Source organism: Nuphar pumila, chromosome 13 (assembly GCF_984573655.1).
Source record: "Nuphar pumila chromosome 13, dmNupPumi1.hap1.1, whole genome shotgun sequence".
NCBI lineage: Eukaryota > Viridiplantae > Streptophyta > Magnoliopsida > Nymphaeales > Nymphaeaceae > Nuphar > Nuphar pumila.
In genome coordinates, this window is record NC_143261.1 from 26,520,266 (window position 1) to 26,547,397 (window position 27,132).

Below are 27,132 nucleotides of genomic sequence, written 5' to 3' on the forward strand. Positions count from 1 at the left end.
ATGAATCACATTGAAGAAACAAAAAGACTATTAAGTCAAAGGTTTAAGATGAAAGATTTGGGAGATTTGCGTTATTTCCTTGGCGTCGAGGTACACAGGAAGGATGGTTACCTGACATTGACACAACATAAATACACACTAGATTTATTTAAGAAAATTGGTATGCAAGATTGCAAGCCTTTGTCTACACCGAGTGTCTTACATCAAAAGCTCAGTTCACAAGATGGAGATTTGTACCCAGATCCTACAAGATATCGAAGTGTAGTCGGTATGTTTCAATATCTTACCTTTACTCGCCCTGACATTGTTTATTTTGTCAATCAAGTGTCGCAATTCATGCAAGAGCCGCGAACAGGGCACATGGATGCAGTCAAGTGAGTGTTGAGGTATTTAAAAGGTACCGTTGGAGATGGGTTGGTATATAAGAAAAGTTGGAAAAGAGGAGGCATGCATGATGTCACGGTCTACAGTGATGCGGACTGGGCAGAAGATCTTGATAAAAGGAGGTCGATTTCCGAATATTGCATCTTTCTTGGGGAAAACCCAGTATCCTGGAGTAGTAGAAAACAAAAGGTAGTAGCTAGATCAAGTACTGAGGCTAAATATCGATCAATGACTGCTGCAACTGCTAAAGCTACTTGGACAAGACATTTGTTGAATGAATTGGAGGAACAAATCTCGAAATCTATCTTATTGTGTGATAATCAAAGTGCCATTAAAATATCTTTTAATCTTATTTTCCACACTAAGACAAAACATATTGAGATAGATTAGTATTTCATTCGACAGAAGATTGAAGACAAAGAGATTGAGCCTCATTTCATTCCTACGAAAGACCAGGTGGTAGATTTATTTACAAAGGGTTTGACGAAAAACAGATTTTGGTTCTTGAAGAACAAGTTGTCCATGGTTCAAGACCATGCACAACTTGAGGAGGGTATTAAGTGTCGTGTAGTGCTGGACCAGTTTGGGTCTGATCCAGACCCAAACTGGGATTGCGTATTGACGTGCTTACTAGGGCACGACTGTAATATTGTATTTTGTTATAGGACAATCATATGTCCATAACTGAATCACCTTGTAACCAAATACATAAATTTATTAGATCAGGTCACAAAAATATTAAGAAAAATTGTGAACCTGTGCAGCCCCAACGACTCTGCATATTCTTCTTCTTCTACCTTTTTCTTCTCTCCCTTTTCTCTGTTGAAGATCAGGTTTGGTGCAAACTCAAGTTCTAACACTTGGATCTCATATCTGAGGAGAGATCCAATATCCAAGGGTACCACACACCCTAAGCCCTTTAAGGGTTTTGGACTTTGCTGCAACTTCTCCGCCTTCATCCTCCGCATCTTCTTTCTTTCTCAGAGTTTACACCAATCATTTCAGGAAAAAAAAGGATAATGCTCTATGTCACATGGGTGCGGGTGCGGTTGCGGGGGTGCGGCACTTTCAAAAACCTTGGGTGCGGGGAGTGCAGCAGGGGCAAAAATGTAAATATATATAAGGGGGTCCTAGCCTCAAAGTTTTATGCTGCCAACAGGACACCATGACCGTAAGTATGACAGGTTGAGCCAGTGCAATCAGGTCTTCATGCCGAGTGTCGTTTCTTGGGGTTATAAATAAAATAAAAAAACTCCTTACCACCGATTAGTTGAACATTGCCGTCTGATGCACTAACGTGAACAATTATTAAAGAGAATCCCTTCTTTGGTAGTAAAGAGATTGGTTTTTAGAAGAAAAAAAAGACTTATCATGGGAAGAGGAAACCACATCCTTTGTGTATAAGGAGAGATGAAAGGGAAAAATCGAAATTATAAAAATGCAATTAAAAAAAAGTTTTTAATTGATGTAAAAACAAAGGAGAAAAAGTAACTTGGTAAGGAATCTTTATCGCTTTTATCGAATATTCCTTCTTCCCACGAACCTAACCAGTGTTTAAGAGTGTCGTACTCAGGTCAACTCTAAAACCCTAGTTAAGCCAACCCGCTAAGGCACTGACCAGGGTTACCCAAAACCCTAGGTACGAAAACCCTAAGCAATTCCAGATTATGCCACGTGGACAAAATCGGCAGCCAAGAATGAACAAAAGCAACATAATAACACCAGCACACCCCTACATAAACCATGGTGTGGTTCCGTCTGAGCCGTATCCATGAGATCGCAGCGTCGCCGGAAAGCTGAAACACGTCTCAACAAAGATGGCCGGAAACCCCCGCGTGTTCTTCGACATGAGCATCGACGGAGCCCCCGCCGGCCGGATCATGATGGAGCTCTTCACCGACGTGACCCCGCGGACGGTCGAGAACTTCCGCGCGCTCTGCACCAGCAAGAAGGGCATTGGCCGCTCTGATAAGCCCCTCCACTACAAGGGATCCACCTTCCACCGCGTGATCCCCAACTTCATGTGCAAGGGCGGTGACTTCACCGCCGAAAACGGCACCGGCGGTGAGTCAATCTACGGCACGAAGTTCGCTGATGAGAACTTCATCAAGAAGCACACCGGCCCGGGCATCCTCTCCATGGCCAACGCCGGCCCCGGCACCAACGGATCGTAGTTCTTCATCTGCACCACGAAGACAGAGTGGCTCGACGGAAAACATGTCGTGTTCGGTCAGATCGTCGAGGGAATGGAGGTCGTCCGCGCCATCGAGAAGGTCGGGTCCTCCTCCGGCCGGAACCTCCAAGCCCGTCGTCGTCGCCGACTGCGGCCAGCTTTGAGGTGGATCCCTCGCTCGTTCGATCGATCAGATCTCTAGATTAACCCTAGTTCTCTTTCCTTCCTTTTTCTTTTCCATTGTCGCTATCTTTTTTCTTTTTCCTGTCGTTCTTAGGGTTTATGGTTTCCTCTTTTAGGGGTCTGCAGCCCATTTCATAGGGCAAAATTTTTTGTTTTTTTTAAATCCAAAAAATGGACCGAAATGACCCTAGGTGCGGTCAACGCACCGGATGCCGCACCCGCGTCGAGTCGCGTCGACGCGGGTGCGGCACACTGCTAGCCGAATCCCTGTAACATAGATAATGCTCAATTATACAATATCAGGTTTCATGTACTTAGAGTGCATAGGACCACTTTTAGTTTTACCTTTTGAAAAGGTTCTTCAAATATTGAGAACAGTTAGTGTTAAATGCTCACACTTCTTGATTTAACAAAAGCCAGTCATTTTCATATTGAACTTCACAGGTGGCCAGGAAACATTTCATCCTCTGAGCCTGCACTGTGAAGGTGATGCCAACAGAATTTTAAAATAACAGCATTGTAAAGATATCACAATCTTATTCAAAGTATCTAGTGATATTATTGTAACATTCTAACGATATTCTGAAAAAAAAAATCTTATTTTCTATATGCCTGGTCTTTTTATATTTTAAAACTGTTCTACCTTATATTAACATTTTTGCAGAAGTACTAAGAACTATTGCTTTCCCTTCTGCACCAATTCTTATATTTTCATTAATTTCCTGAGATTTACAGAAATAATTCTCTGACCAATCTTGATGCATATGATATACATGTGTCTGTGTGTGTGCAAATGCACATGCGTATTTGTGCATGGAGAGAGAGAGAGAGAGAATTTACACGTGCTCAAAAAGTTTTCCCCTTTTTTGTGTTAACTATAAACTATCAGTCAGACAAAGATGTCTAGCGTGAAAGGAGAAAATGCTAAACAAAGTGAAGAAATTGGAAATGAATCATACCTTTGAAATATGAACCCCAAGATTCCGGTGAACACCAGAACATTCAATGCACAGAAGAACCCCAAGATTCAATGATGCCCAATCTGGTTCAGGAGTGCTGCACTCTGCACACACATTATTTCCAGGATTTTTTCTAAGAATCTTGGCTACCCCATTGTGATCTTGAAGTGTGATGCCATCCTCTGAGCCTGCACTGTGAAGGTGACTGTCTAGCATTGAAGAATCAGAACCATGCATATCAACAGAGCTGTTAGTCTTCATACCCAGCTTTCCAGGACCATGCTGCTAGTAATTCATCTGAACTTCTGTTAGTAGGCAGTTATATACACACAAAAAAACTAATGAAGTTTCATATAATAAGAACCTATTCAAATAAAGATGGAGAAAGAGTTGTTTAGGAGCCAACCTCCACTGGTAATGGAGCATTTAGAAGAGATGCTATAACTCCAGTGATCTTATCAACCCAATCCATTCTCTCTGCTGCATTTTCCGCCTGCAAACCACAACATCCATTTGTACATCAGTCCATGCCATTGGTTCACCAACTTTCTTGACTTGATTTTCCATGTAAGGCACCATAGAGCTAATGTCTAAGTACACTAAAAGGATGACTGGAGACTAATTTTATAAAAGATAAGAAAAACTATATATGCAAATAAGAAATTTGAATACCTGCAAAGTATATGTTTTTAATGGAGAAATTAATCTGAAGCAAAATCGTAAATCTGTCTGCTCTGCATCTATCTTTATGGTTGAAGTGCGAAGATCCACTGCATGACAGCCAAGGTTCTCATCAGTTGGAGATGCTTTTTAAAATACAATATATATATATATATATATATATATATATATATATATATATATATATATATCATGGGTATTTTGGTCATTTTATGTCATAATAAATACAGTCCAACAGGGACTGTATAGTCCTTTTATCTTTTATTTTTCAGTCTTTTAGTTTTTTATTGACTAAAGTCAACTTGACTGTTGGTAGAGTCCAACAGCTAGCTGGACTGTCTCCCTTTGCATCCCCTTTCCTCCTTTATTTCCTCTATGTAAAGCTCTAAAAATAGAGCTCATTAATGCATTGTATGTATGTTTTTCCAAGCATATTTGCTGTGATTATAAAGTCATTTATTTTTATATTGTGTTCTTGTGAAGTTTATGCTTTTGCATATCTTTTATGAGATTGTAATCGGTCCATTAAAGACCATATTGTGTTTGTACACTTGTGTAGCCCTTTGTTGGCATTGTGATTGTGCACATCTTGTTTCATTTCATGGTATAGTGTTAAAAATCATCTTAAGTGTGGTCTCTTTGAGGTGGTGGTCATCTTCAAGCCTCGCTCTTCAAATTCAAGCCAATCCCTTCACCGTGATTGTTAGCATGGATGAAAAAGAATCCACCTTCGTCATCAACTACAAGCTCATCGAAAGCAACTACTTGATGTGGGCTACCACCATGAAAAAATTATATAAAGGGAAAAACCTTTGGAGTTTTGTTAGTAAAACCACTAATGAACCCCAACTAAAGCTAACAAGAAAAGGAGATCAAATCAAAGTTTTTTCCGAAGAAGAAAAAGAGAAAGTTTTGCAAGAATATCAAGAAAAAATGAAGGATTGAAAGGCAAACAATACTCAAATACTCTTATGGTTCATGAATTTTTTCTCTTTCCTATACGGTGTTATACTGGAATTTGAGCAAGTTCAGACCATTTTACTTCACAAAACTTCTACTCCTATAAGTGAGGCCCTTGCTCAAATATGTCAAGAAGAAACTAGACTTGAAATGCACAAGTCTAGTGATGAGGTTTTTGCCGTATCAAGACCTGAAAACTATGTCAAAACCTATAAACCTCCTCACTTTGAGAAAAAATTACAATGGAGTCTCCACTAGACTTGAAATGCTCTCGTGATGCAGATGTCGTTTCATAAATACTAAAAGTCACTCCTACATTCGGTGTCGCGGTTTTTTCCTCTTTTCTTGTAAGTTTTTTTAGATTTTGGATTCGACGACCTCTTTTTATATGACACATAATGAGTCTTTACTATCCGATTGCACTAATTCGTATTTTTCATGTGTCAAACTCTGATAGTACTTCTTTAAAAGTTAAAAGTATAAAAAATCTTAATAAAAGTATAAGTGATTCAAACAAGTTCTTTGTTCCAAATGTTATGGTTATTCCAAAACTTGATTTAAACTTGTTTTCGATTATGGGTGCAAAGTATTATTCTCATGGCTTGTTGGATGCAGGATCTCCAGTCAGGGAATCCTAGTTAGGGAAGTTGATCGGGCAAGGCCATAGAAAAGAAAAGGAGACCTTCACTATATGGACTTTTTATGTCTACCTAAAGACTATTTTTTAATCATATCCAAGAAATTGATTTGGATCTTTGGTGTAAACGATTAGGACATCCAAGTATATCCAAACTATCCCTCGTTCTGCTTTTTGAAAAAAATTGTAACGAAAAGGAATTTGTACGTGAAGATTGTATACATGGAAAAATGTAAATGTTGCCTTCTAAATTTAGAACTTGTTTGACTAATAAAAATTTTGAATTGGTGTATTCGGATGTATGGGTCTCGCTCCTGTCATGTCAAACGGTGGTTGTTCATACTATATTACATACATAGATGATCTTAGTAAACATACTTGGATCAACTTAGGTTCAAATCCAATTTTTTTTCATATTTTAAAAATGTTCATAATCTTGTTAAAAATTAATTTAAAACAAATATTAAAATTTTCAGCTCTGACTCAGGGGAGATTCTTTCAAATGAATTTCAATCTAATCTAAAAACCTAATATATTTTAAATAAAAAATCTTGTCCTAAGACCCCTCAACAAAATGAAATTTTCGAAAGAAAACATCATCATATAATTGAAACTACTAAGACTTTACTTACATCAAAGGAAGTTTCAAAGAAGTTTTGGGCCAAAGCCGCTCTCACCGTTGTTTATTTGATCAATAAAATGTCTTCTCAAATTGTAGAAAATAAATCTCCAATTTGAAAAGATTAAGGGTTTTTTAGATGCAAATACTTGAAAAATACAACAAACTCTCTCCTAAAGCTATTAAATGTGTTTTTCTTGGATATGCCGAGAACCAAAAAGACTATCGATGATTCAAAAAATGCTAAACTTTAGATATCTAGAAATGCAACACTTCTTGAAAAAAATATATATTTGATCTTGAAAAACCTAAGGAAGAATCTGAGTATACTTTGTAGTTCAACTGATTCCCTAAGTCCAACAATGAAAATGATGATAATGAAGTTAGTGATAATATTGAGCCAAATAATGAACAAAGTGAAGAAAGAGAATCGACTTATAACCTTATATAGTACTTTATATGTGATAATGGGAAGCATCCATGTGCTTTGAAAAATATAGTCAACCACTAAATATAGAGGAACCTAGTGTTAGAAGATCAGAATGAATACCTACAGCTCCCAAGTAGGTTTAATCTCATATGAATCTTTTTCCCCAAACTGTAGGGCATGTCTTTTAGCGATTCACTCACATCATGAGTCATCTAACTATAAAGAAACCAAATACATAAAAGAATGGGTAGAAGCAATGAAAATAGAATTTGATGCATTACATAAGACCCATACTTGGGAAGTTCAACATCTTCCTAAGGAAAAGAAGACAATAGGATGTAGATGGGTATTTAAGATCAAAACAAAGTGTGATGATTCCCTATAAAGATGCAAAGCAATGTTAGTTGTAAAAGGGTATTCTCAGAAAAATTATATAGATTATGAAGAAACATTTGCTCCAATAACTCGTACGACCACAGTTAGGACTTTAATTGCAATGACATATATTAGAAATTGGCCTATTTATCAGACAGATGTTAAAAATGCTTTCTTAAATGAAAATTTAAATAAAAAAAGTTGCATGGATCATCCCCCTGGTCTGATTATTGAAAACGGTATGGTTCTTCGTCTTCAGAAGGCTTCGTATGAGCTTAAACAAGCCCCTAAAACATGGTACGATCGGTTCCGTAGAACTATGTTATACTGACACTGCTCTTTTTATAAGATTACTGAAAATGATCAGAAGAAAATTGAGGAAATTAAAATTATGCTTAAGAAATATTTTGATATGACTAACCTTGGTTTTTTAGACTTTTTAGGTATTGAAGTAGCATATTCGCCAAGAGGATACATTTTGTCTCAAATAAAGTTTGCAGTTGATATCGTTGTGCGTTTAGGAATCACAAACATAATATATTAACACTCCTGAATTGATTAATGCTAAAATGAGAGCTAAAAATGAAGTTTTATTAGATGATTCAACTCCTTATAGGCGTCTTATTGGATCACTAATGTACTTGTCTATTACTAAACCAGATATTGCACATGCAATACATACTGCAAGTCAGTTTCAGCATGCGCCTACGTCAGTGCACATGAGTGTCGTGTTAAAAATAGTTTGATACATCAAGAAGACTATATCTAAAGGGTTATTCTTATCCTCTTTATCATCTTTAAATCTTACTGTTTATATTGATTCTGATTGGAGAAGAGATCCCAATAACTGACACTTAACTACAGGTTTTTGTGTTTGTAGGTGATTCCCTCATTTCTCGGAGATGCAAAAAACAACATAAAATCTTTCACCAAAGCAGAATATAGGGAGATGATTACAACAACAACCGAGGTCGTATTAATGAGATCCTTATTTTGATATATACGTGTTGATGTTTCAGAACCCTCAAAGTTATGATGTAATAACAAAAGTGTCATATATAGCCAGTAATCACACATTTCATGAACGAACAAAGTATATTAACATGGATTGTCACTATGTTTGAGAAGAATACTTGAAGGGAATGATTACTTTGCCATATGTTCAGTCTGAATTTTAGATTGCGGACTTCACCAAAGCTTTTCCTCTACCACGATTTTTTTTCGTCTTAACAAACTTTCGGTGATCTCACCATAAGTTTGAGGGAGAATGTTAAAATACAATGCATATATATAAGGGGGAATTTGGTCATTTATATCATGTAATAAATACAATCCAACAAGGACCGTATAGTCCTTTTATCTTTTATTTTTCAGTCTTTTTATTTTCAGTTTTTTGTTGACTAAAGTCAACTTGACTGTTGGGATAGTCCAACTAGCTATTGGGCTGCTCCAAATGGTCATAAATATGACCGTTGGAGGCAGTCCAACAGCTAGCTGGATGGCCTCCCTTTTCCTCCTTTATTTCTTCTATGTAAAGCTCTATACTCAGAGCTCCTTAATGCATTGTATGTATGCTTTTCCAAGCATATTTGCTGTGATTATAAAATCATTTATTTTTACATTGTGTTCTTGTGAAGTTTGTGCTTTTGTCTCTCTTTTATGAGAATGTAATCGGCCCATTAGAAACCATATTGTGCACTTGTGTAGCCCTTTGTAGGCATTGTGATTGTGCACATCTTGTTTCATTTCAATGCCTTGGAGCGAGAGGATTCGAATCTACCAAACATGCTACTGTCAAATGTACCAGTTGATTGTTGAGATAGATGTCCCTGAAAAAATAAAAATGAAAGTAATGACTCAAAATTATCCAGCAGAGACTTTGTTTAACGAAAAAACATAGAACAATAAAGCATCCAAACATAAAGTGCCTGCCTTTTATACCAAGTGACTGAACACGACCTAAAGAATTAGAAATTCTGATGAACCCTCTATCAGCCTAACTGTGTATATATATGCAACATCCACACTGCTAAACTTTATTTGCAAACTTCTAAGAATCAGTATAGTAAGGTAATAACTAAAATTATCCACCATAAACCTTGCTTAAGAGAAAACAGGGAATAATAAAGCATCCAAACACTGAGTGCCTGCCTTTTATAAAAAATTCCTGAAACATGACATAAAGAACCCAAAAAAACATTGAACAGCCTTCTACCAGCCTAAATGTGTATTTATATGCAACATCCACACCATTAAACTTTATTTGTGAACTTCTAATACAATTATGATACTTTAGATTTCACCAATCATGTAAGCTAGGAGCACTTTTTAGAATGGCATGGATCAACATATAAGGCATTTTGACTGATTCATTGCCAAAAGACCCCTTGGCATTTCATAGTCTTTTCTTGTCCAATACTGGCACCAGTTTGCAACATTCTCCAGCTGCACTATTCCATTCTGACATCCACTTGCAATACCTAACCGTTGAGGCTTTGATCAGACACAATGATCTCACATGGCATTAGCATCCTAAACATCCTACTTTTGCAACTGAGCTTCTGTTTAACTTCCCTAGCCACATGGAGGTTTCAAACCAAAGAGCTAGAAGGTTGTTCTTTGGTCTGGCCATTTTCAGAACACGGTCTAATTTCCATGCATGGCATATTTGTCCATGAATGCATTAAATTACTCAGAATTTCTCCAAAATGCATCATATAGCACTTGATTTAGGGTTTCATAGTTCTTGCTCTTAAAAGCACTTGAAATGTAGCAAAGGTTGCAACATAGAGCTGTACCCACAATTTTGCAATGTCAAACCATAGTGGTAGACAGCCAAGTGTTAAACCATCCATAAACTTCAAAAGGGTTGCCCTAAAGAACACTATTTTCTTGTTAAAAAAATAATGATGATAAAGATGACCAAGCAAAAAATGATTAATGTTGATCTCCTAACAGATTATTGTTATTCCATATCCTCTATGGACCACACTATGACTAGGCATCATTTGATAGCTTTCTTGAAGCACATTGTGTTGATAATAGAACATTTTGGCTTGCACCTACATGCCATCATCTCCTTTCAGAAAGATTTTTTGGTGGCAAGCAGGCTTCCTGTACTTTGACAATAGCAGCATTAAAACATGTTTGATTCCTTGCACATCCAATACAACCTCCTCCAGCAACTGGAGACTCCTGGACCTCACTTATGGGCATATTCCAGGTCCTACTTGTTACATCATCATCAAGTAAAATAATGTAGCATATTGTAGTCATAATTTGTGTTGTTCACTATTTACTTTCAATACAAAACTTGTGGCATCTGAAATCTGGTACCATGCATCTAGCATGCACTGATCTTGTAATCAACCGCCTGCACCCCACTCATGCCCCAGTGCATCAAAAGCCAATTCACACCCCAAATTGGATGGGACAATGCAAAATACAATTCATGACAGACAAGTTCAATATTAGACTTGTTTTCATGGTAAAAATTCTATGCAAAAATTGATACGATCTTATATGTACATCTATACAAGTGAAAAGTTATTGGTATTGCACATTCCATATATGCAAATAGATTTCAAAAAGAATTTCTAAACTAATATACATAAATAAAGAAACTCTATATTAAAAAATATAAGGCAAGTACATAGGCATGTACATGTAATAATGTAATATATAAGGTACCTTCAAGTTCATTAATTTTAAGTTTTTAACATTTAAGGTTGGCCCTCTCTCTCTCACTTTCCATATGTATATATGGGAAGTGAGAGAGAGTAGGTCTGCCTACCACTTTTTTGACCTACCGCCAGCCCATCAGCTTTTGAAGGGAATTTTTCACGTTTTTCTTAGATCTGACTCAATGTTATTAAAAACCACGCCTCAAGATGCAAAAGGCATGCCTCACCTTATGGCTAGGCACTTTGCACCATGAGGCACATGATTATTGCGTAAAACCCCAAGGCGCATGCCTCATGACAATGCACACCTCGGGGGCTATGAGGCGCACACATCATGGCCAGGTGTGCCTCAGCATGAGGCATGCCTCAGTCAAATTGATTGGGCCTCTCCCCTCTTTCCCTCTTTCTCTCTTGCTCTTCCTCTCTATCTCTATCTCTCCCTCTCTCTCTGCCGAAAGGAAGAAGAAGAAGGTTCTCTCTCTCTCTCTCTCTCTCTCTCTCTCTCTCTCTCTCTCTCTCTCTCTCTCTCTCTCTCTCTCTTTTGGTTCTTTTTTTTTGCATTTTTTTTATGTTAGTCATTTTTTTTAATGTTAGACACATTTTTTATAAATTTCTGCTAACACAAGGAGTAAGAAGATGAAGAATGTTCTCTCCCTCTCTCGACAGGTAATCTCTCTCCGTCTTTTGGTTCTAGTTTTTTTTTTGCATTCTTTTTTTTTTATGTTAGTCTTTTTTTTTATGTTAGCCTTTTTTTAAAGTTTTTCTAAAGTTTAAAAAAAATTGAGACTTACACTTTACGCCTCACTTTGGTTTTTGGCGGAGCGCCTCACTACGCCTCAACGGCTTTCACAACATTGTTCTGACCATAAAAATGTTTTTCTACATGCTTGATTTTATAAGAATCGAATCTTGAATCACCCGATTCTGACACACAAGTAGGTTTTATAAGGTTTAAAATTTAATGGTGTAAGATTTTCATAAATATTCAAGGCTTAAAAAATCATGTTCTTTTGTCGAAAAACATCCAAGTGTCCCTTCCTAGCAAATCAACCATGTTGAACACATTTGCAGGTCAGATTTGCAAAAAACAATCCAGAAACACCATTCGCTCATGGTAGGCTAGAAAAGTGGTAGGCAGCTACCACTTTATATATATATATATATATATATATATATATATATATATATATATATATATATATATAGAGAGAGAGAGAGAGAGAGAAGGGGGATGGTCCTACCTTTTTTTAGTTAGGTCCTGTTAGGACCTTTTGAAAATTGCACTTTCAAGTTTTTTTGGTCGATATGTACCGCTAGATGTGGTTATCATTGTTTACTCAATATGATTAAGAATTTTTATGCTCCAATGTGTATTTTAAAGAGGTAAGAAAATCAATGGTTGATATTATACTAAAATTTGATAATAAAATATTTACATTTTTACATCAAATCAGTTTGAAAAAAAACTCATTTCTTAGTAAATCAGCAATGATAAATACATCTAACGGTTCGGATGGAGCAAAAAATACTTGAAAGTACAATTTCCGGAAGGTCCTAATGAGACCTAACGAGAAATGGGGTAGGACAATCCACCTTCTCATATATATATGTATATATAAGTCAGTCTGCCTGTCTACCTATTTCAATACGCCATGCACACACACACACGCACATATACACGTGAGAGAGAGAGAACCCCCTGATCTCTCTCCTGTCTACAATATCTAAGCCCAAGATTCCATGTTAATCTTGTGCATCTTTCTTGAATTCTATAGTTCTCAGCAAATTTTGACTGCAGAACAATTTGTTGGCATAACTGCCTGAAAATAATTTGTAATGTAGTAATTATCAAAGGTTTACAGCATCTCATCTTGAGACAGGACAACAAAACAGTCTAGTTACCACATCAGAAGGTACTGAGAGAACTGTCTTGGGATTGTTGAAAATTCAAATCTAGACTTCTAACATGAAGTGCGCTTCATTATAAACTGCACTTATTGTGACAGTAATGATATGACCACGCCAAGCCTTGGTTTCATTTAAATTAAAAGGCACAATGTGATTATGTGCAGCCAGTGCAAAGACTGTTACCAAAGGTTTACTTGACTGTGCTCTGTAATAATTTAGTGTCCCGTGGCTGTCAAGTACGAAAAATCTTCTCTTCCAATCACCTCTCAAATTTGAAGATCGCTTCAGAAGATAACCTTGCTTGATTATCTGAACCTGGAAAGAAATAGTTCTCTATGATAAGCATCAAGAGGAAACCAACCTACTTCACTTAGACAAACAGAAAAGAAGCAACAAGCAGAGAACATGAGGAAACAATCTGGGAAACTCAATTGTTCAAGTTCTAGATGAAAACCAATCATCAAAACTCAAGAAGAGGAAGGATGAACAAACATAGATTTTCTAGACATTACCTTACCATGTGCAGTTGCTTGCATCAGTGCCTCTATTGTCTTGTAAGAATTTGAACCAACAACCTGAATACCATCACCACTTGTTGAGGGCTTTATATCTGTTCGCAAGTTTTCTAACTCTGTCTGGGTTCTGAACTCCTGAATCCTCTTTGCAAGTTCATCTTGCTCAGCAAGGGCCATATCTTTTGACTGCTGTGCATAAGTCAAAACCTTGTGCCAGAAACCAAGAAATGTATAGAAAAGACAAATACATAAGGTTATATGGAACAAAACTAGTTGTCTGCAATTTGAGTTACAATCAAGCATCTGTTTTAACCTGGTGAATGAATGGTTCCATTTGGTGTAGCAACTCATATCCCTATAAATGCAAAATAGCAACATATCAGGCAAAAAAAAAATAAAGGAATCCTTCAAAAAGGCCGAAGGTATGGGAGAATGATTAAATGACAAGCAAAAGTATAACCTGTTTGAAATATCGTAGATGAGCATCCATCATTGCGCTAAGTGATTCAAGAAACTCAAACTTTTTTTTTGATTCAATATTTGCAATGGCACTTATCTGATACATAATGAGCAAAGTGTAATTTAAATAAAGTGACTAAGCAAGGCATGCCCAGCAAGTAAAAGGAAGTTAAATATGTGAACGTACTAGATTAAAACGACACCTCTCAAATGCAGACCTCGAATTATGGAGGTCCTGCATGCAAAATGGGCCATAACATTAAGCCAAAACAGTCCTATCCCGAGAACAACTATCGCTATGTAAAACAACAATTTTACCTCTTCCAGTTCTTCAACAATATCAGGTCGGGTAGACTTCTTTAAAGACATGAACTTCTCACGTGCCTAAGACAAGCACTTATATTAACACAAGGAAAACTAAAAACCTCTTATACCAAGAGTGGCTACCCAGAAAGTTGGCAAAGAAAATTATTGCCCACAGTAGATCTACAAATCCAATACAATTATTTTGAGAAACAATTCAAAAGTCAAAGCATAGCAGAAAATAAACAAGGCTGAAGTAGGTATTGTCACAAACTCCAGAAACATTGGAACAATAGGATTCATTAATTTTCTGCACTAAAAAATTGACATGCATCAGCAACAGACATTTGTTAACAGACATACATAACAGTACAACATATCAACAAAGCACATGATAAATCAGCAGAATGCACTTCTCCATAACTGATACAAGATATTAAAAACTAATGAGCTTCTTGAAACTCAATTTTTTTCTTCGCTAACAAAGAGCCATTCAAGAAAACTCGCAACCTAGAAGCATAATTCATTAGTTCTGGTTTTCAAATCAAAATAAAAAGGTTTGGTTCCACCAAACCAAGGATAAACCATTGCCGAGACCTTAAGAAGCCTAACGGCCAAACCTGCTTCTCTTCACATTATATCTGTGAACCAACTCTTCCACCAGGCAACAACAACAAATTGAGAAGCCAACATGAAAAATCCTGATATGGAGATACATGTTCAAATACATGGCAAATAATAGACTGGAAGAGTCAATAAGTCTCATTCACCAGGCATAGTTATACAACTATTTAGATGCTATTCTTCTAGAGACATGAAGGCATGAACTGCAAAATACAAGGAAATGAGTAGTAGAATAGTTTAATAGACACATCTTACATATAGAAAAAAACTGAAAGAGCGCACAAAATGACAGATTTTCTTTTATATCTTATTGCAAAGTACCACACTATATACACTAAGAGCAAGAAGGCCAAGGAGGAAATGAATAGAGACATAGCCAAGTGCACTCTCCTGTACTAATATAGAGCATTCAGAGTATAACACTATAACTGGAGTGAAAGAAGGATGAAATTTTATGAAGCTAAAAATTCCTATTTTTTTTCTTTGATTAAAAAGAGGCACAAAAATGAGAATATTTAAAATATGTTTAACTGGAGTGGAAGAAAAGCTGAAAATTTATGAAGCTAAAACTTTTCTTTTCTTTGATTAAAAAGAGCCATAAAAATTGACTAATATAGAGCAACATTTGGTGTTTCAGCTTTGTAAACCTACATAAACATGCCATGAATTGCAGAAAGAAAGAAGAAAAAGGAATGCAAATGCAACAACCAATTACGAGATAATAATTAGCAATGAAACTGCATAAGGATCTGATTCATCAAATAGCACTGCAAGGTCTGGATACCTTTAGGAAATCAAATACCACAACTACAAAAGTACACAAAGCATATTCGAGCATAGTGACAAATGTCATGATATTGTTGAAAATACCACAAAATATTGCAATATTTTCAAAATTTCCTGAACTTTCACTTAAAATAAAACATTGATATTTTATCATAATCCTTATGCTGTTATTGGCAAAAAAAATTGGAAAAGCAGGTTTTGTACATTTTCTCATCATCCTATTTTTTTTATTTATGTATAGTTTTTGAAGATCCAATGTTTTACTTTTGCTGAAAGAAAAATAAATATAAAAATTTGAATTTCTCACAAGAATTTGACAATTGGTTCATTGCAGTTTTAAACTTTTCGCTATGATCTCTACCAAGTTATTAACAAGAACTATAGATCATAACAATAGGAGAGCAATACCTGATCATAAGCAATTGTAGCTTTGTCAAAGCGGCGACGAGATTCCTACAGTAAGCCATGGAAGAAAAGGATATTTTAGCAAAGAACAATGAAAAAAAAGAAACCCCTGTATCCTTGATTACGATAAAATATTTAAATAAATAAATAATAAAACATGTTAAACCTAGCATCATATATTTACTTAACAACAAAATGACTTTACAAGTGATTTTAGCATCTGTCATAAAATTCAGTCAAACACATTAGTATTTTTCATGATCCAACAAATAGACACTCTCACGAGACTTCAATAGAATGTTTTGTATTTTTGCTAGAAAGTAACATACTCTCTAGCAAAAACTGAGATGCAAACTTTATATGATCAATCTAACTGCATTGATGTGTTCACCACAGTTTTCTTCTTAGAAACCAGACTTTGGATCAAGTGGTTTCTATTCAAAACCATGTTTTTTTCAATCATGAAAGTTTTGTGCCTTGTGTGCCATTAGCTTTGTTTGAACCTCTTAAAAAACCTACTTACACAACACCATCAGACAATTCAAAATATGATTTTGACTAACTAAAAAATGTAGAATATATTCATAGTGCTTGATGTATCCAAAGATAAAGAGAAAAAACAAATATTTTCTACCAGAGAAGATGGTACAGTTGGAGGTAGCCAATATTTTCCCATATATATCATTAACTTTCTTGTTAACTTCCATGGCCATATGTGGACGCTAATAAGTTCACCACATCTTTTGCCCCTAACAAATTTAAAAATACCATGTGATTTCTTGCATTAATTACCACCACCTAGGGTATGTAAGTAGTTTTCTAAAGAGCGAGTGACACATTTATAAGTTGCAACTGAGGCATCCTAATAAATAGAGAGATTTAACCATGATTTATGTGACCAAGGTACTTATCTCTTTTCATTGTTCACATTTTACAACATGGAAAAACCAAAAACTCTATCATTATTATCTATCTATCCAAGTGATGGAGATGCAGAAGGAGCTTCAATTTAGTGTTCCTTCCAGGGAGTAGAAACATAATCAATTTGAATTCAGGACAACTATTATCTTGGCCGAACAGTTGATTCGTTATGTTTGCTTTTCATGGAAAAAACACCAATTTAAATAGAGGGTTTCCTCAAACAACAAGGAGATGAGGCAACTATTCAATCAAATGATATTAAGCATATTTCCTCTTCTCAAGAAGTCTTATTTCTTTGTTGGATAAATTGGAAGCACATATATTTATTGTATTAGCTTATACCAACATAGAGGAATAAGATTAGCAAAAAAAAGAATCTAAGCTCAAAGATAAACAAAAACACCTAACACAAGGATTCCTTTATTCATATCCAAGGATCATCATACAAAGATTAACATTTTCTTGGTACCATGTTCAATACATCTTTTACAAGCAAACGACAAACCACATTTTCCATCATCCACTAGAAATAGAGGTAAACCATAAAACCTGAAGCTGACAGCTTGTCCCAAGTTATACTCATTATACCCATCAAAATAGAACTTGTAAACCCAGATGCGTTAAGCCACCAGCTTCACTAGATCACACATTGATGTCAGCACTTATCCTCCTGAAGAAGTATATTGCTTACTGCTTAGGGAAAAGTGACCCATTTAAGTATTTCAAACTCTGATCAGAATACAACAGAAGCATGGAAAACAAAGCATCTAACCTAAACAAAAACCTCCATGAACTCCAACTTCAAGCTAAAAGCCTAAAACTAAGAAAAAAAAATGAGAGAAAAAGGGAAATGTGTAAAAGTTCATGGTACAATGTTATTGCTTTATCACCTAGTTCTGATAATCGTCCTTTCAGAGCCCATAGAGTGGGCATCACTTTTTAGTACAGATTTCACTGCATTGATCTATCAAATTTAAGACTGAAGATTGCAAAATCTATTTAACCAAAGGAATCATCTCGCGGTGCTTTTTTTCCTGCTTCACCATGACCTTTGAAGCTCCCAACTAAGACTTATGGTCACTTTGGGTATTTCTTACTTGGTTTAACTTTAATCCCAAAATCGGAGTATGACAAGGTATATCCAAAAATTCTTTGAACTGGGCAGTCTTTATTTTTTCCCCTTTTTGAAGGAATGAACTGGCATAGTCATATAGCCTAAGAAACACAGCTTTACTGGGCTAATGACATCCATGATTACGCATATCAGAAAATATTATGGTTTTAAAGCCTATGTCTTAAACATTTTTAGAATTGATCAAATATAAAAAGGAAGATAGAGTCAGACTACCTTCACATCTTGAAGATCACCGTTCATGAACTGCGATAAGCGATTATTTAACATATACTCCACCTATAAACAACAGCACATGCATCTTGAATCCTCCTCTTAGAATAATACTAAAAGGTTTTATAGCAATATTCGTGAAATAAAAAAAAAAACAGAAGAAGAAATTTCCATTCTACATGCATCTATATAACTGCAAATCACCCTAATATGCATAAATAACCAAAAGAAGCCTAATTCTTCACAGCTACAGAAATTAGTAAAGCAAGCAGTCAAAACATAAAATACAGATATGATTTCCATTAGTAATTACTTAACCAACATTGCACTTTATATTTGTGTATTAAAGATGAGGTATCAGATTTGATCATGCAATGCCAGTCATGTGGATCATTTTTTTCCTGAGCAGTAAGTACAACATTCAAAGCAATGTGAAACCCATTGTACGGCAAGCATCATATTTCAAGAACATCATTTATTTGTGAAATAGTCAATTACCCTAATAGTTGAAGATATTAGAACTGGACCCAAAATTTTGCATCACTAACCACCTGTGAATGAGTTTATAAACAGCTCCTTGATATTTATACTTATTTTAAGTAGCAAGTTTTGGTGTTTGGTTCTTTTGTTTTTCTTTTTTTTAACGTTTTTATAAATTTAATGAGATATCACACCTTTTTTAAAAACAAGGGGGACCCAACTTTTTTTTCCACTACTACTTATTTTCTTCCATTCTACCACTATGACCACCATCACCACCAATTTTCCACCACCACCATCATAATCACCACTATCACCACCTCACCACCTCACCACCACCACCTGCTGCCAGCATCACCATCACTCTTCTTCACCAACACCCTCACCACCACTACCACTTCTTCACCACCATCAGTATTGTATCCTCCATCATCACCACCACTACTGCCACCACCATTACAATCTCTGTCACCACCACTCACTATTAATCTCTTTTTGTTTGTCATTTTGGTTTAACTAATTGGTGATCCAAACATTAATTTAATTAAAAATGAAGGCAAATATTTTCTTTACAAAATGTGCTTTAATTTATTTTTCTAAACAACAAATAAAAACAGATCCAATCAGGGCCTAACCTAAGTCATTACACTCTGGTTACAAGAATACTTAAATCTCAGCTGGTTCTGACAACCTGCCTGCTCCTTCTAAGACCCATCCATGCTTATTTGACTATGAACATACTGTACGCCCATCAGAAAATTTTCTTCCTTAGCACCGAACAGACACTGGAGATTAAACGAATAATCCAAATGCAACTTTCACTTCTTTGCTCAAACTCCATTTGCCAATTCAAATATGCACGTCACTAGTTAGCAAATATTACCAGGACCGACAAATGAACCAAGCAGATCACAACTCCTTGGTTTGGCTGGGGAATGGGCTCATTATAGCTTGTAAAATAAAGCTTATTCTGCTCATAATGAACTTGTTATGCATAATAAGCTTTAGCTTCAACAAGGGCTGTTTGGTTCAGCCCAGCTTGGGCATGCGCATAAAGATAAAAATGAATTCTTCATAGGGTTTATAACTTTATATCATACAGCCATGTGCAAATAAATCAGTCGCTAGGCATGATTGATATATAAGAAGCCGGAAGTTCATTTTCCACTTTAATACATATATATATGGGACCATTTTTGCTACAATTGTTTGTAGGTACAAATGCCTCTTTTTTTTTAGTTGTTTTCAATGAAACTAACCATGCAAATGCCATCTACATGTTTTTCTTAGTGAGAATCGGCTCTTAGATTGTCTGATTAAGACATGTAGGTAGGCTTTTCTAAGGCTTCAAAAATAAACAGCCTACAATGTGTGATACTTTTCCAGGTCATAAAATCATGCTTTTTTGTCAAAAAACACAATTCAAAAGCCGTTCCCCAATATTTTGGACATTCTGAATTCATCTATGAGGTCTGGTTGGATCATTTCAACCTGCACAATGGAGATCTAGAGCCATTTGTACCTAGTGCTATTAAAGGCACAAAACTATTGAGTACAAATCACCTTCTTTTAATAATTTTCAGATTTCTTTTGTAGACTGGACCTTATTTGATTGCGACATGTAAGCAGTTTTTTTAAGGGCTTCAAAAAACAATGGGTCACAATGCACTAAAATTTCATAACTCCAAAAATCATATTTTAAGATTGAAATAACGTAATCCAATATTTGATTCTTAGCAAACAAACCATGCTGAACACATCTATGTGGTCAAACTAAGTCAGTAAAGCTTGAACCGATGATTTTAAGCTCAATAGTTTTGTGCCTTCAATAGCAGCAAAATTAACACACACACACACACACACACACGGGAGGAAAGACAGCAGCCTTGGAACAACGACAAGTTTCCAAAAAGTTGGAAGTCATTCCAAGGGCAATTGGTAACACAGTATTGAAACATACAACAATGGATGGAGGGTCAGAATGAGATAAGAATCCAAGGCCCGATAGATCGAAAATACGCCCAGTGATCTCTCTTGTGTGCTTTCCCTTTACCCATTCCAAAAGAAAATGATTGACCTCCATATGATATTCTGCATGCGGGAACGAACTAGTTACATGCGGGTGATCTCTCTTGTTTTGAACTTTTGTCGCCTCTTTTGAATGTGTACAGTTTGAGCAAGCAAATGGCTAGCAGGGTCTAGGAACAACATTGAACGGGATGACATAAGTTACAAAAGAATATGACTCAAGAGGGACGAGACCAGTGATGTGAAAAGCATCGAAACGTAGCGAGGCGCTCCACCAAAATTTAAGGCGAGGCATAAGCCTCGAGGCGTAAAGCGTAAGCCTCAAAGTTTTTTTTTAACTTAAAAAAACTATAAAAAATATCTAAAATTATAAATAAATAAAAATATTAAAAAATCTCAAATAAATACTGAAAAAATATGAGATTAACATGTAAAAATAACATTAATGCAACAACTTGATCTATGTAAGTATCTAAGAAATAAAACATGAGCATTCACATTAAATAAAAAATTAACATTAACAACGAAATGCATATTAGCATTAACAATATCATGTCATAATTAGAAAATGTACGAAGCAACTAATCTCAATGACTTCATTAACGTGGTTGCTTTAAGTGTCTATTAGACTGCAAATTGGTGAACCTGCTACTAAGGGTGTCAATGGATTGGGTATGACCCAATAGAACAGTTTGAGCAAGCAAATGGCTAGCAGGGTCTAGGAACAACATTGAACGGGATGACATAAGTTACAAAAGAATATGACTCAAGAGGGACGAGACCAGTGATGTGAAAAGCATCGAAACGTAGCGAGGCGCTCCACCAAAATTTAAGGCGAGGCATAAGCCTCGAGGCGTAAAGCGTAAGCCTCAAAGTTTTTTTTTAACTTAAAAAAACTATAAAAAATATCTAAAATTATAAATAAATAAAAATATTAAAAAATCTCAAATAAATACTGAAAAAATATGAGATTAACATGTAAAAATAACATTAATGCAACAACTTGATCTATGTAAGTATCTAAGAAATAAAACATGAGCATTCACATTAAATAAAAAATTAACATTAACAACGAAATGCATATTAGCATTAACAATATCATGTCATAATTAGAAAATGTATTTTAGCATTAACAACCAAATGTTAATATATATATATATATATATTAGAAAATGCATGTTTTCATTTCCATATATATAGGGTTGTGACTGCATGTAATTGCATGACTTGATTTTGCCAATAAAAGGGTTTAACGTCACATTCTAGAAGAGATTATTACTCCTACGAAATTGAATACATTGAACAAGCTGACACGGTGATATTAATTTTCTGTGAAACGAAGCAACTAATCTCAATGACTTCATTAACGTGGTTGCTTTAAGTGTCTATTAGACTGCAAATTGGTGAACCTGCTACTAAGGGTGTCAATGGATTGGGTATGACCCAATAGACACATATTGGATCTTATAGGGCTAGGGTTTGGTTGCAAAGAAGGGATTCTGATTAATTATTCAGGTTGGAACCATGAGGTCCGATTATTATATGGGTTAGGTATGGTTTATAAAATTTTATACCAAACTAGGTTTGACCGGAGTTTCGGTTAAGATTCTCAAATTTTCAATGTAAAATAATTAAAAATATTATTTTGCCAGGTATGGACTGGGTCTAGTTTATGTAATTTTTATCGAATCTGGATATAGTTTTTCTTATAAAAATCCAGTTAAACATGAATCTTGATCAGATACCTACATTACTTACTTGGATTCAGGTTTGTACCCACTCATTTTAACATAGGTCCAACTGATAAATTGTGGAGCCTAATTCAGAGTTTTTTGCCCTTGCAGAAAGGGGGCTCCCCTTGGCGCGGGTCCTGCCCCTGGCGGGGTCTTAGGGAGGCAGCGCCCCCTGGAAGAATTTTTTTTTGGGGCTTATGTTTGAGACCCGGTGTCTTATGGATCAGACCCGATTTGTTTAGGTTTAGGGTTGTCGCCCTTGCCTTGTATAAATTCTTTCTTTTCTTTCTCTCTTGTATTTGCCCTTGCCTTGTAGTAAATGTCCTTTTTACTAGCAGCTTAGTTAAAACTGCGTAAAAAACCCTAAATTTTGGTCAAATGAGGGCTTTGACCCTCATTTGACTAAAAAAATCAAGGCGTATACACCTCGACTTGAGACGCGCCTCGTCTCGAGGCGTACACCTCAAGGCGTATATGAGGCACCCACCTCGGGGTTGTTGCGCTTTGTACATGCGCCTCAAGGCATAAAGCCCCTCGCCTTGAGGCGAGGCGTGCTTTTTGCGCCTTGAGGTGCATTTTTAATAACACTGGACGAGACTATATATATATATATAGAGAGAGAGAGAGATGCAAACATGCTAAATGGGTTTTTGGCTTTTCTGGTGATTTTTCTGTAATTCTGACCCCATAGATGTGTTTGACTAGGAATCAATACCCAGATCGTGTGTTTTAGATGAAAATATATATATATATATATATATATTTTTTTTTTTGGAGCCTTGAAAATTTACAAAGATTTTGGACTATTGATTTTTCGAACCTTATAAAAACCCATCAATGTGTCGGAGTCGAATGCTCCAAGAGCTTATCCTTATAAAATCAACTGTGTAGATCACATCTGTACGGACAAAATTTAAAATAAAAAATCCCAAAAAATCCATTTAGCATGTTTGCATCACTATATATGTATGTATGCATGCATGTATTATGTATGTCTTAAAATGGACCTAAGGTAATTACTCTCATCTCTATGTGAAAATATATTCTTTTCTCTATTTTAGATCATCTTAGCTCAGGTTCATCTCAAGCTTGTACTTCTGAGCTTAGGCTCAGAGTCAAGCTTGTATAGAACCAAAAAAATCCAATGTTCAAAAAGGAAAGCTAGGAGCTCCAAGAATTACAAGACAACAAACTGTGACATGCCTGAGTGAAAAAGTTGAGGTGATAAACATAATTGACCTGTTCTATTGTAAGCACCCAAACATGTGGATGACTATGACATGTCTTCAATAACATTGATTCATGTTCCTCCTAGTGATGCATCACCTATACAAAGGAGTTTAGACTTCTATTTTCTCAACCAGATCTATTGGTAAATGCTGCAAACGTTATAGCTCATCAGAGTTTATAACAGAATGCGCCCTGTGAACTCTACTTTTAGGTAATTTGTATTAGGGTCACTGAAGCAGCCTATGAACTTTTTAACCACTGTTTCAGGGTATTGATGAACATGAGTTTATTTTGCTCCTTCACACCCAGTTTCATCCAGCTTTCAATCCTCATTTCATAGTTCTGACAAGGCAATTCAAAATTTATTTTACCTGGGTGCCAAATGAATGTTTTCTTTTGGAGTATGAAAACAAAGAAAGAAAGAAAAATAGATGAAATGAAACACAAATGTGAAATAATGCAAGACTAGGAGAAGATGATTACCTGAGAGCGAAGCAGCTCTTTGTAGCTACCAAGTTCACGAAATGTGGTAATGTATTTTGACATAACAGGACCTAAGAAAGAAAACAAAAATGTTCAGAAAAGGGATGAGGAGAAAAATTAGAAACATTCACGTGATGTGGCACTAGGAAAAAAGGTCTAGTTAATTGGTCCTACATAAACTGAAAGCTTCTACTAAACAATATAAATTTCTTGATAGTTGATCATGGATTGAAAGCATCCTTGAAGCATACCAAGTGACGGTTAAACAGACACATAATCCAAAAAACAATGAGTGAAACCTATTGAAAATTGAGTCCAACTATTGCCATAATATTTTTGTTTATGTAATATGAAAGTATGAGTCTTGTGGCATGTTCTTAATTGCAAAATATTTAATATTTTGCATTGTTCTTGTGAGATAGTTGATGGTTGATGATGTCTTATGCAGCTCATAGAGACATAAATGAGAGCAAAATCCTGTCATACTCTTCATAACCATGTTGTACCCCATACTGCACCCACACTTATGTGACATAGATGGGAGCAAAAATCATTTTACTGCACTCACATTACAAGATTTCTACGTTATCCTCATTGGTTTTAGCTTTCCTACCTAATCAGGATTCCAAATAAAGCAATCAATCACAACATCTTCATGTTGGCCTCACTAACAATTGAAATGAGTCTGTAAAAAGCGAAGAACCTAATAACTGTATTATCCATCCAAAAGGTATACTCCAATAGAGAACCACCAACCAACATGATTTTCATGATCGATATCTAGGAAATCTTAATTCACTTCCCCGTCAAAATTAGTATTTAACAACTGAAGCATAAGGTTTAGCTTAGGGAACAAAATCATGGTTTCACTAAATCCTACATCCTTTCTATCCCGCCCCTTCCCTTTTTTCTACATGTGCATTTGGGGAGGAGGTAGGCATGAAAGGACAATGGGACCCCTTAATTAAGATGACATGACACTATCACCTAGCCATTGAACGAAAGGAGGCAACAGGCAACTTCGTGCACACCCAATTTTCAAATCTCCTCTGTGCACTTTGGAGACAAAACATACCTGCAAATGGCCATCATATGAAAGGAATCAATCAAGTAAAAGACACAAATGCATGCTTGTCAAAAGCTTAAAGTACCTCCAATAGCTACACTAATGAGATCATCACGCCCACCACTAAATGACTCCAAAGTGTCAGCAAAAGCATTATCTCCACCACATGCTTCCCCAAGAGCAACTCTGTAGTGAAATGGTAGATACCATTGATGATAAGCAACTGAAGCACAATCATTCAATCCAAGTGTGTCCACAATGTGTTTGTGCGTCTACATGCATACTCGGGTTTTAATCACAACTATGTGGGTGCAATCTGTGTCTCATAGTTATCCGCATCTTTAGAAAAGTGTGGAAGCCTGAATTCCCTAAGCCCTTAATAATTCTGTTTAGATAAATGAGCAGCTCTGGTAAAACAATTCAAATCTGTATATGGTAAACAAAAAAAGAGTTTTTGTAGTTTTTGATTTGCACGGATTCAGTTCTGGAGAATCCTCCTCCTAAGTACCTACCTTTCACAATGCCATCTAAGTACAGCCGTTTCTTTCAACTTTAAAGTCTGACAAAATTGATTTCAAAATAATATGTTGATATCAGTCGTGTAACAAGTACTTTCACTTGACAAGGGCAGCCAATGGTCGACTGCTATTTGATAAAACAAATTTTTGGAATACAAGTGTTCGTGTTCTGGATGGATGTTAAATTTAGAGATAGATCTCAGAAGTTATGAAGACAACTCCAACAAAGTTGATACAAAAACATATGTGAGACTGACTACATACATGGTAGAAATCTAACCTGACTTGAAAAAGAGAAAAGGAGATGGGAAAAAATTTAGACTTGTTATGAATGATGGACATGCTGCACTAGATCTACAACAATATAAAATGCCCTCAATAATGAGTAACTTTGCAAGGGTTACCTATCACATTACCAGGATATCTGATATAAAGGGTACCAATTAGTCCCATGATCAACCAAGAGCTTAAACCATATGTCAGCAAAGGGTTGCTAAGACAATGTCTCACGGCTTTTATGCATTCCATTGAGCATCACTTTATTAAATTTTCATCTGCTTAAATTGTTTATACCTTTATATTGGCATGTTACTTTCTCCAATTTATCAATCATCAAGTATATCACAACCTTGTCCCTCCAAGATCGGATAACATCCTCAAAAAAACTGTGCTGACTAAATGTAAATAAGGAGGCATGTTTATCACCTTCCAGTAAATGACTTAAGTCTACATCATTGGGGCACTAATTCATGTTCTACAACTTAAGAGTTCACAATTGGCTACACGTCACAATTAGCAATAGACAAATAGACTAGATTAAACAGTCATTGAAATAACTTACTTAAATTTCTTGCATCCCTTGTAAAACTTTTGGCATCGATCTTTCAATTGTTCTGTACTCTGCTCCAATAAATTGACCTGTCGCCCAGAAAAAGGGAAACACTAAGTACAGTTTTTAGGTTCAGCTAGTCAGGAGGAAATCTCAATGTTATTGTTCCCTCTTGTTCTTTAAATGAAAACCAACACAAGCCAAATCCAATTCAATAGCCCTTTTGGGAGTAATAAATAGCATAAAAAGCCACACGAGCACATTCAACAAGACAAATAAGCATGGTCAGTAAAACTAGATTTGCCTTTCACAACCATCATGATATTAATCCTGCCCATGAAAAAGAATTCAAAACTGGAATATCTTCCTGTTACTCAATGTTCTATATGAATTATTACAAAGGGATTATGGAATA

The 27,132-nt window shown here is 35.8% G+C and overlaps 1 protein-coding gene and 1 pseudogene across 4 annotated transcripts in view; one reads left to right on the forward strand and one right to left on the reverse strand.

Moving 5' to 3' along the window:
* The window catches only part of LOC149818164 (ADP-ribosylation factor GTPase-activating protein AGD4-like), a 57,146-nt gene that overhangs the window by 12,596 nt on the left and 17,418 nt on the right, over positions 1-27,132 (reverse strand). For 2 of the 4 annotated variants that reach the window (XM_089985887.1, XM_089985886.1), the window contains exons 2-16: positions 26,730-26,806; positions 25,456-25,556; positions 24,305-24,375; positions 18,354-18,416; positions 16,088-16,132; positions 14,285-14,350; positions 14,154-14,201; positions 13,968-14,063; positions 13,821-13,862; positions 13,505-13,714; positions 13,176-13,307; positions 9,182-9,230; positions 4,372-4,469; positions 4,106-4,192; positions 3,700-3,981 (exon numbers count right to left, since the gene is read on the reverse strand). In XM_089985887.1, coding sequence (XP_089842013.1) covers positions 3,700-3,981; positions 4,106-4,192; positions 4,372-4,469; positions 9,182-9,230; positions 13,176-13,307; positions 13,505-13,714; positions 13,821-13,862; positions 13,968-14,063; positions 14,154-14,201; positions 14,285-14,350; positions 16,088-16,132; positions 18,354-18,416; positions 24,305-24,375; positions 25,456-25,556; positions 26,730-26,806 — 1,467 coding nt within the window. The remainder of the gene's footprint in view (positions 1-3,699; positions 3,982-4,105; positions 4,193-4,371; positions 4,470-9,181; positions 9,231-13,175; positions 13,308-13,504; positions 13,715-13,820; positions 13,863-13,967; positions 14,064-14,153; positions 14,202-14,284; positions 14,351-16,087; positions 16,133-18,353; positions 18,417-24,304; positions 24,376-25,455; positions 25,557-26,729; positions 26,807-27,132) is intronic. The other 2 variants (XM_089985888.1, XM_089985889.1) reach the window with 2 other exon arrangements.
* LOC149818165 (peptidyl-prolyl cis-trans isomerase 2-like) lies at positions 2,202-2,721 on the forward strand (annotated as a pseudogene).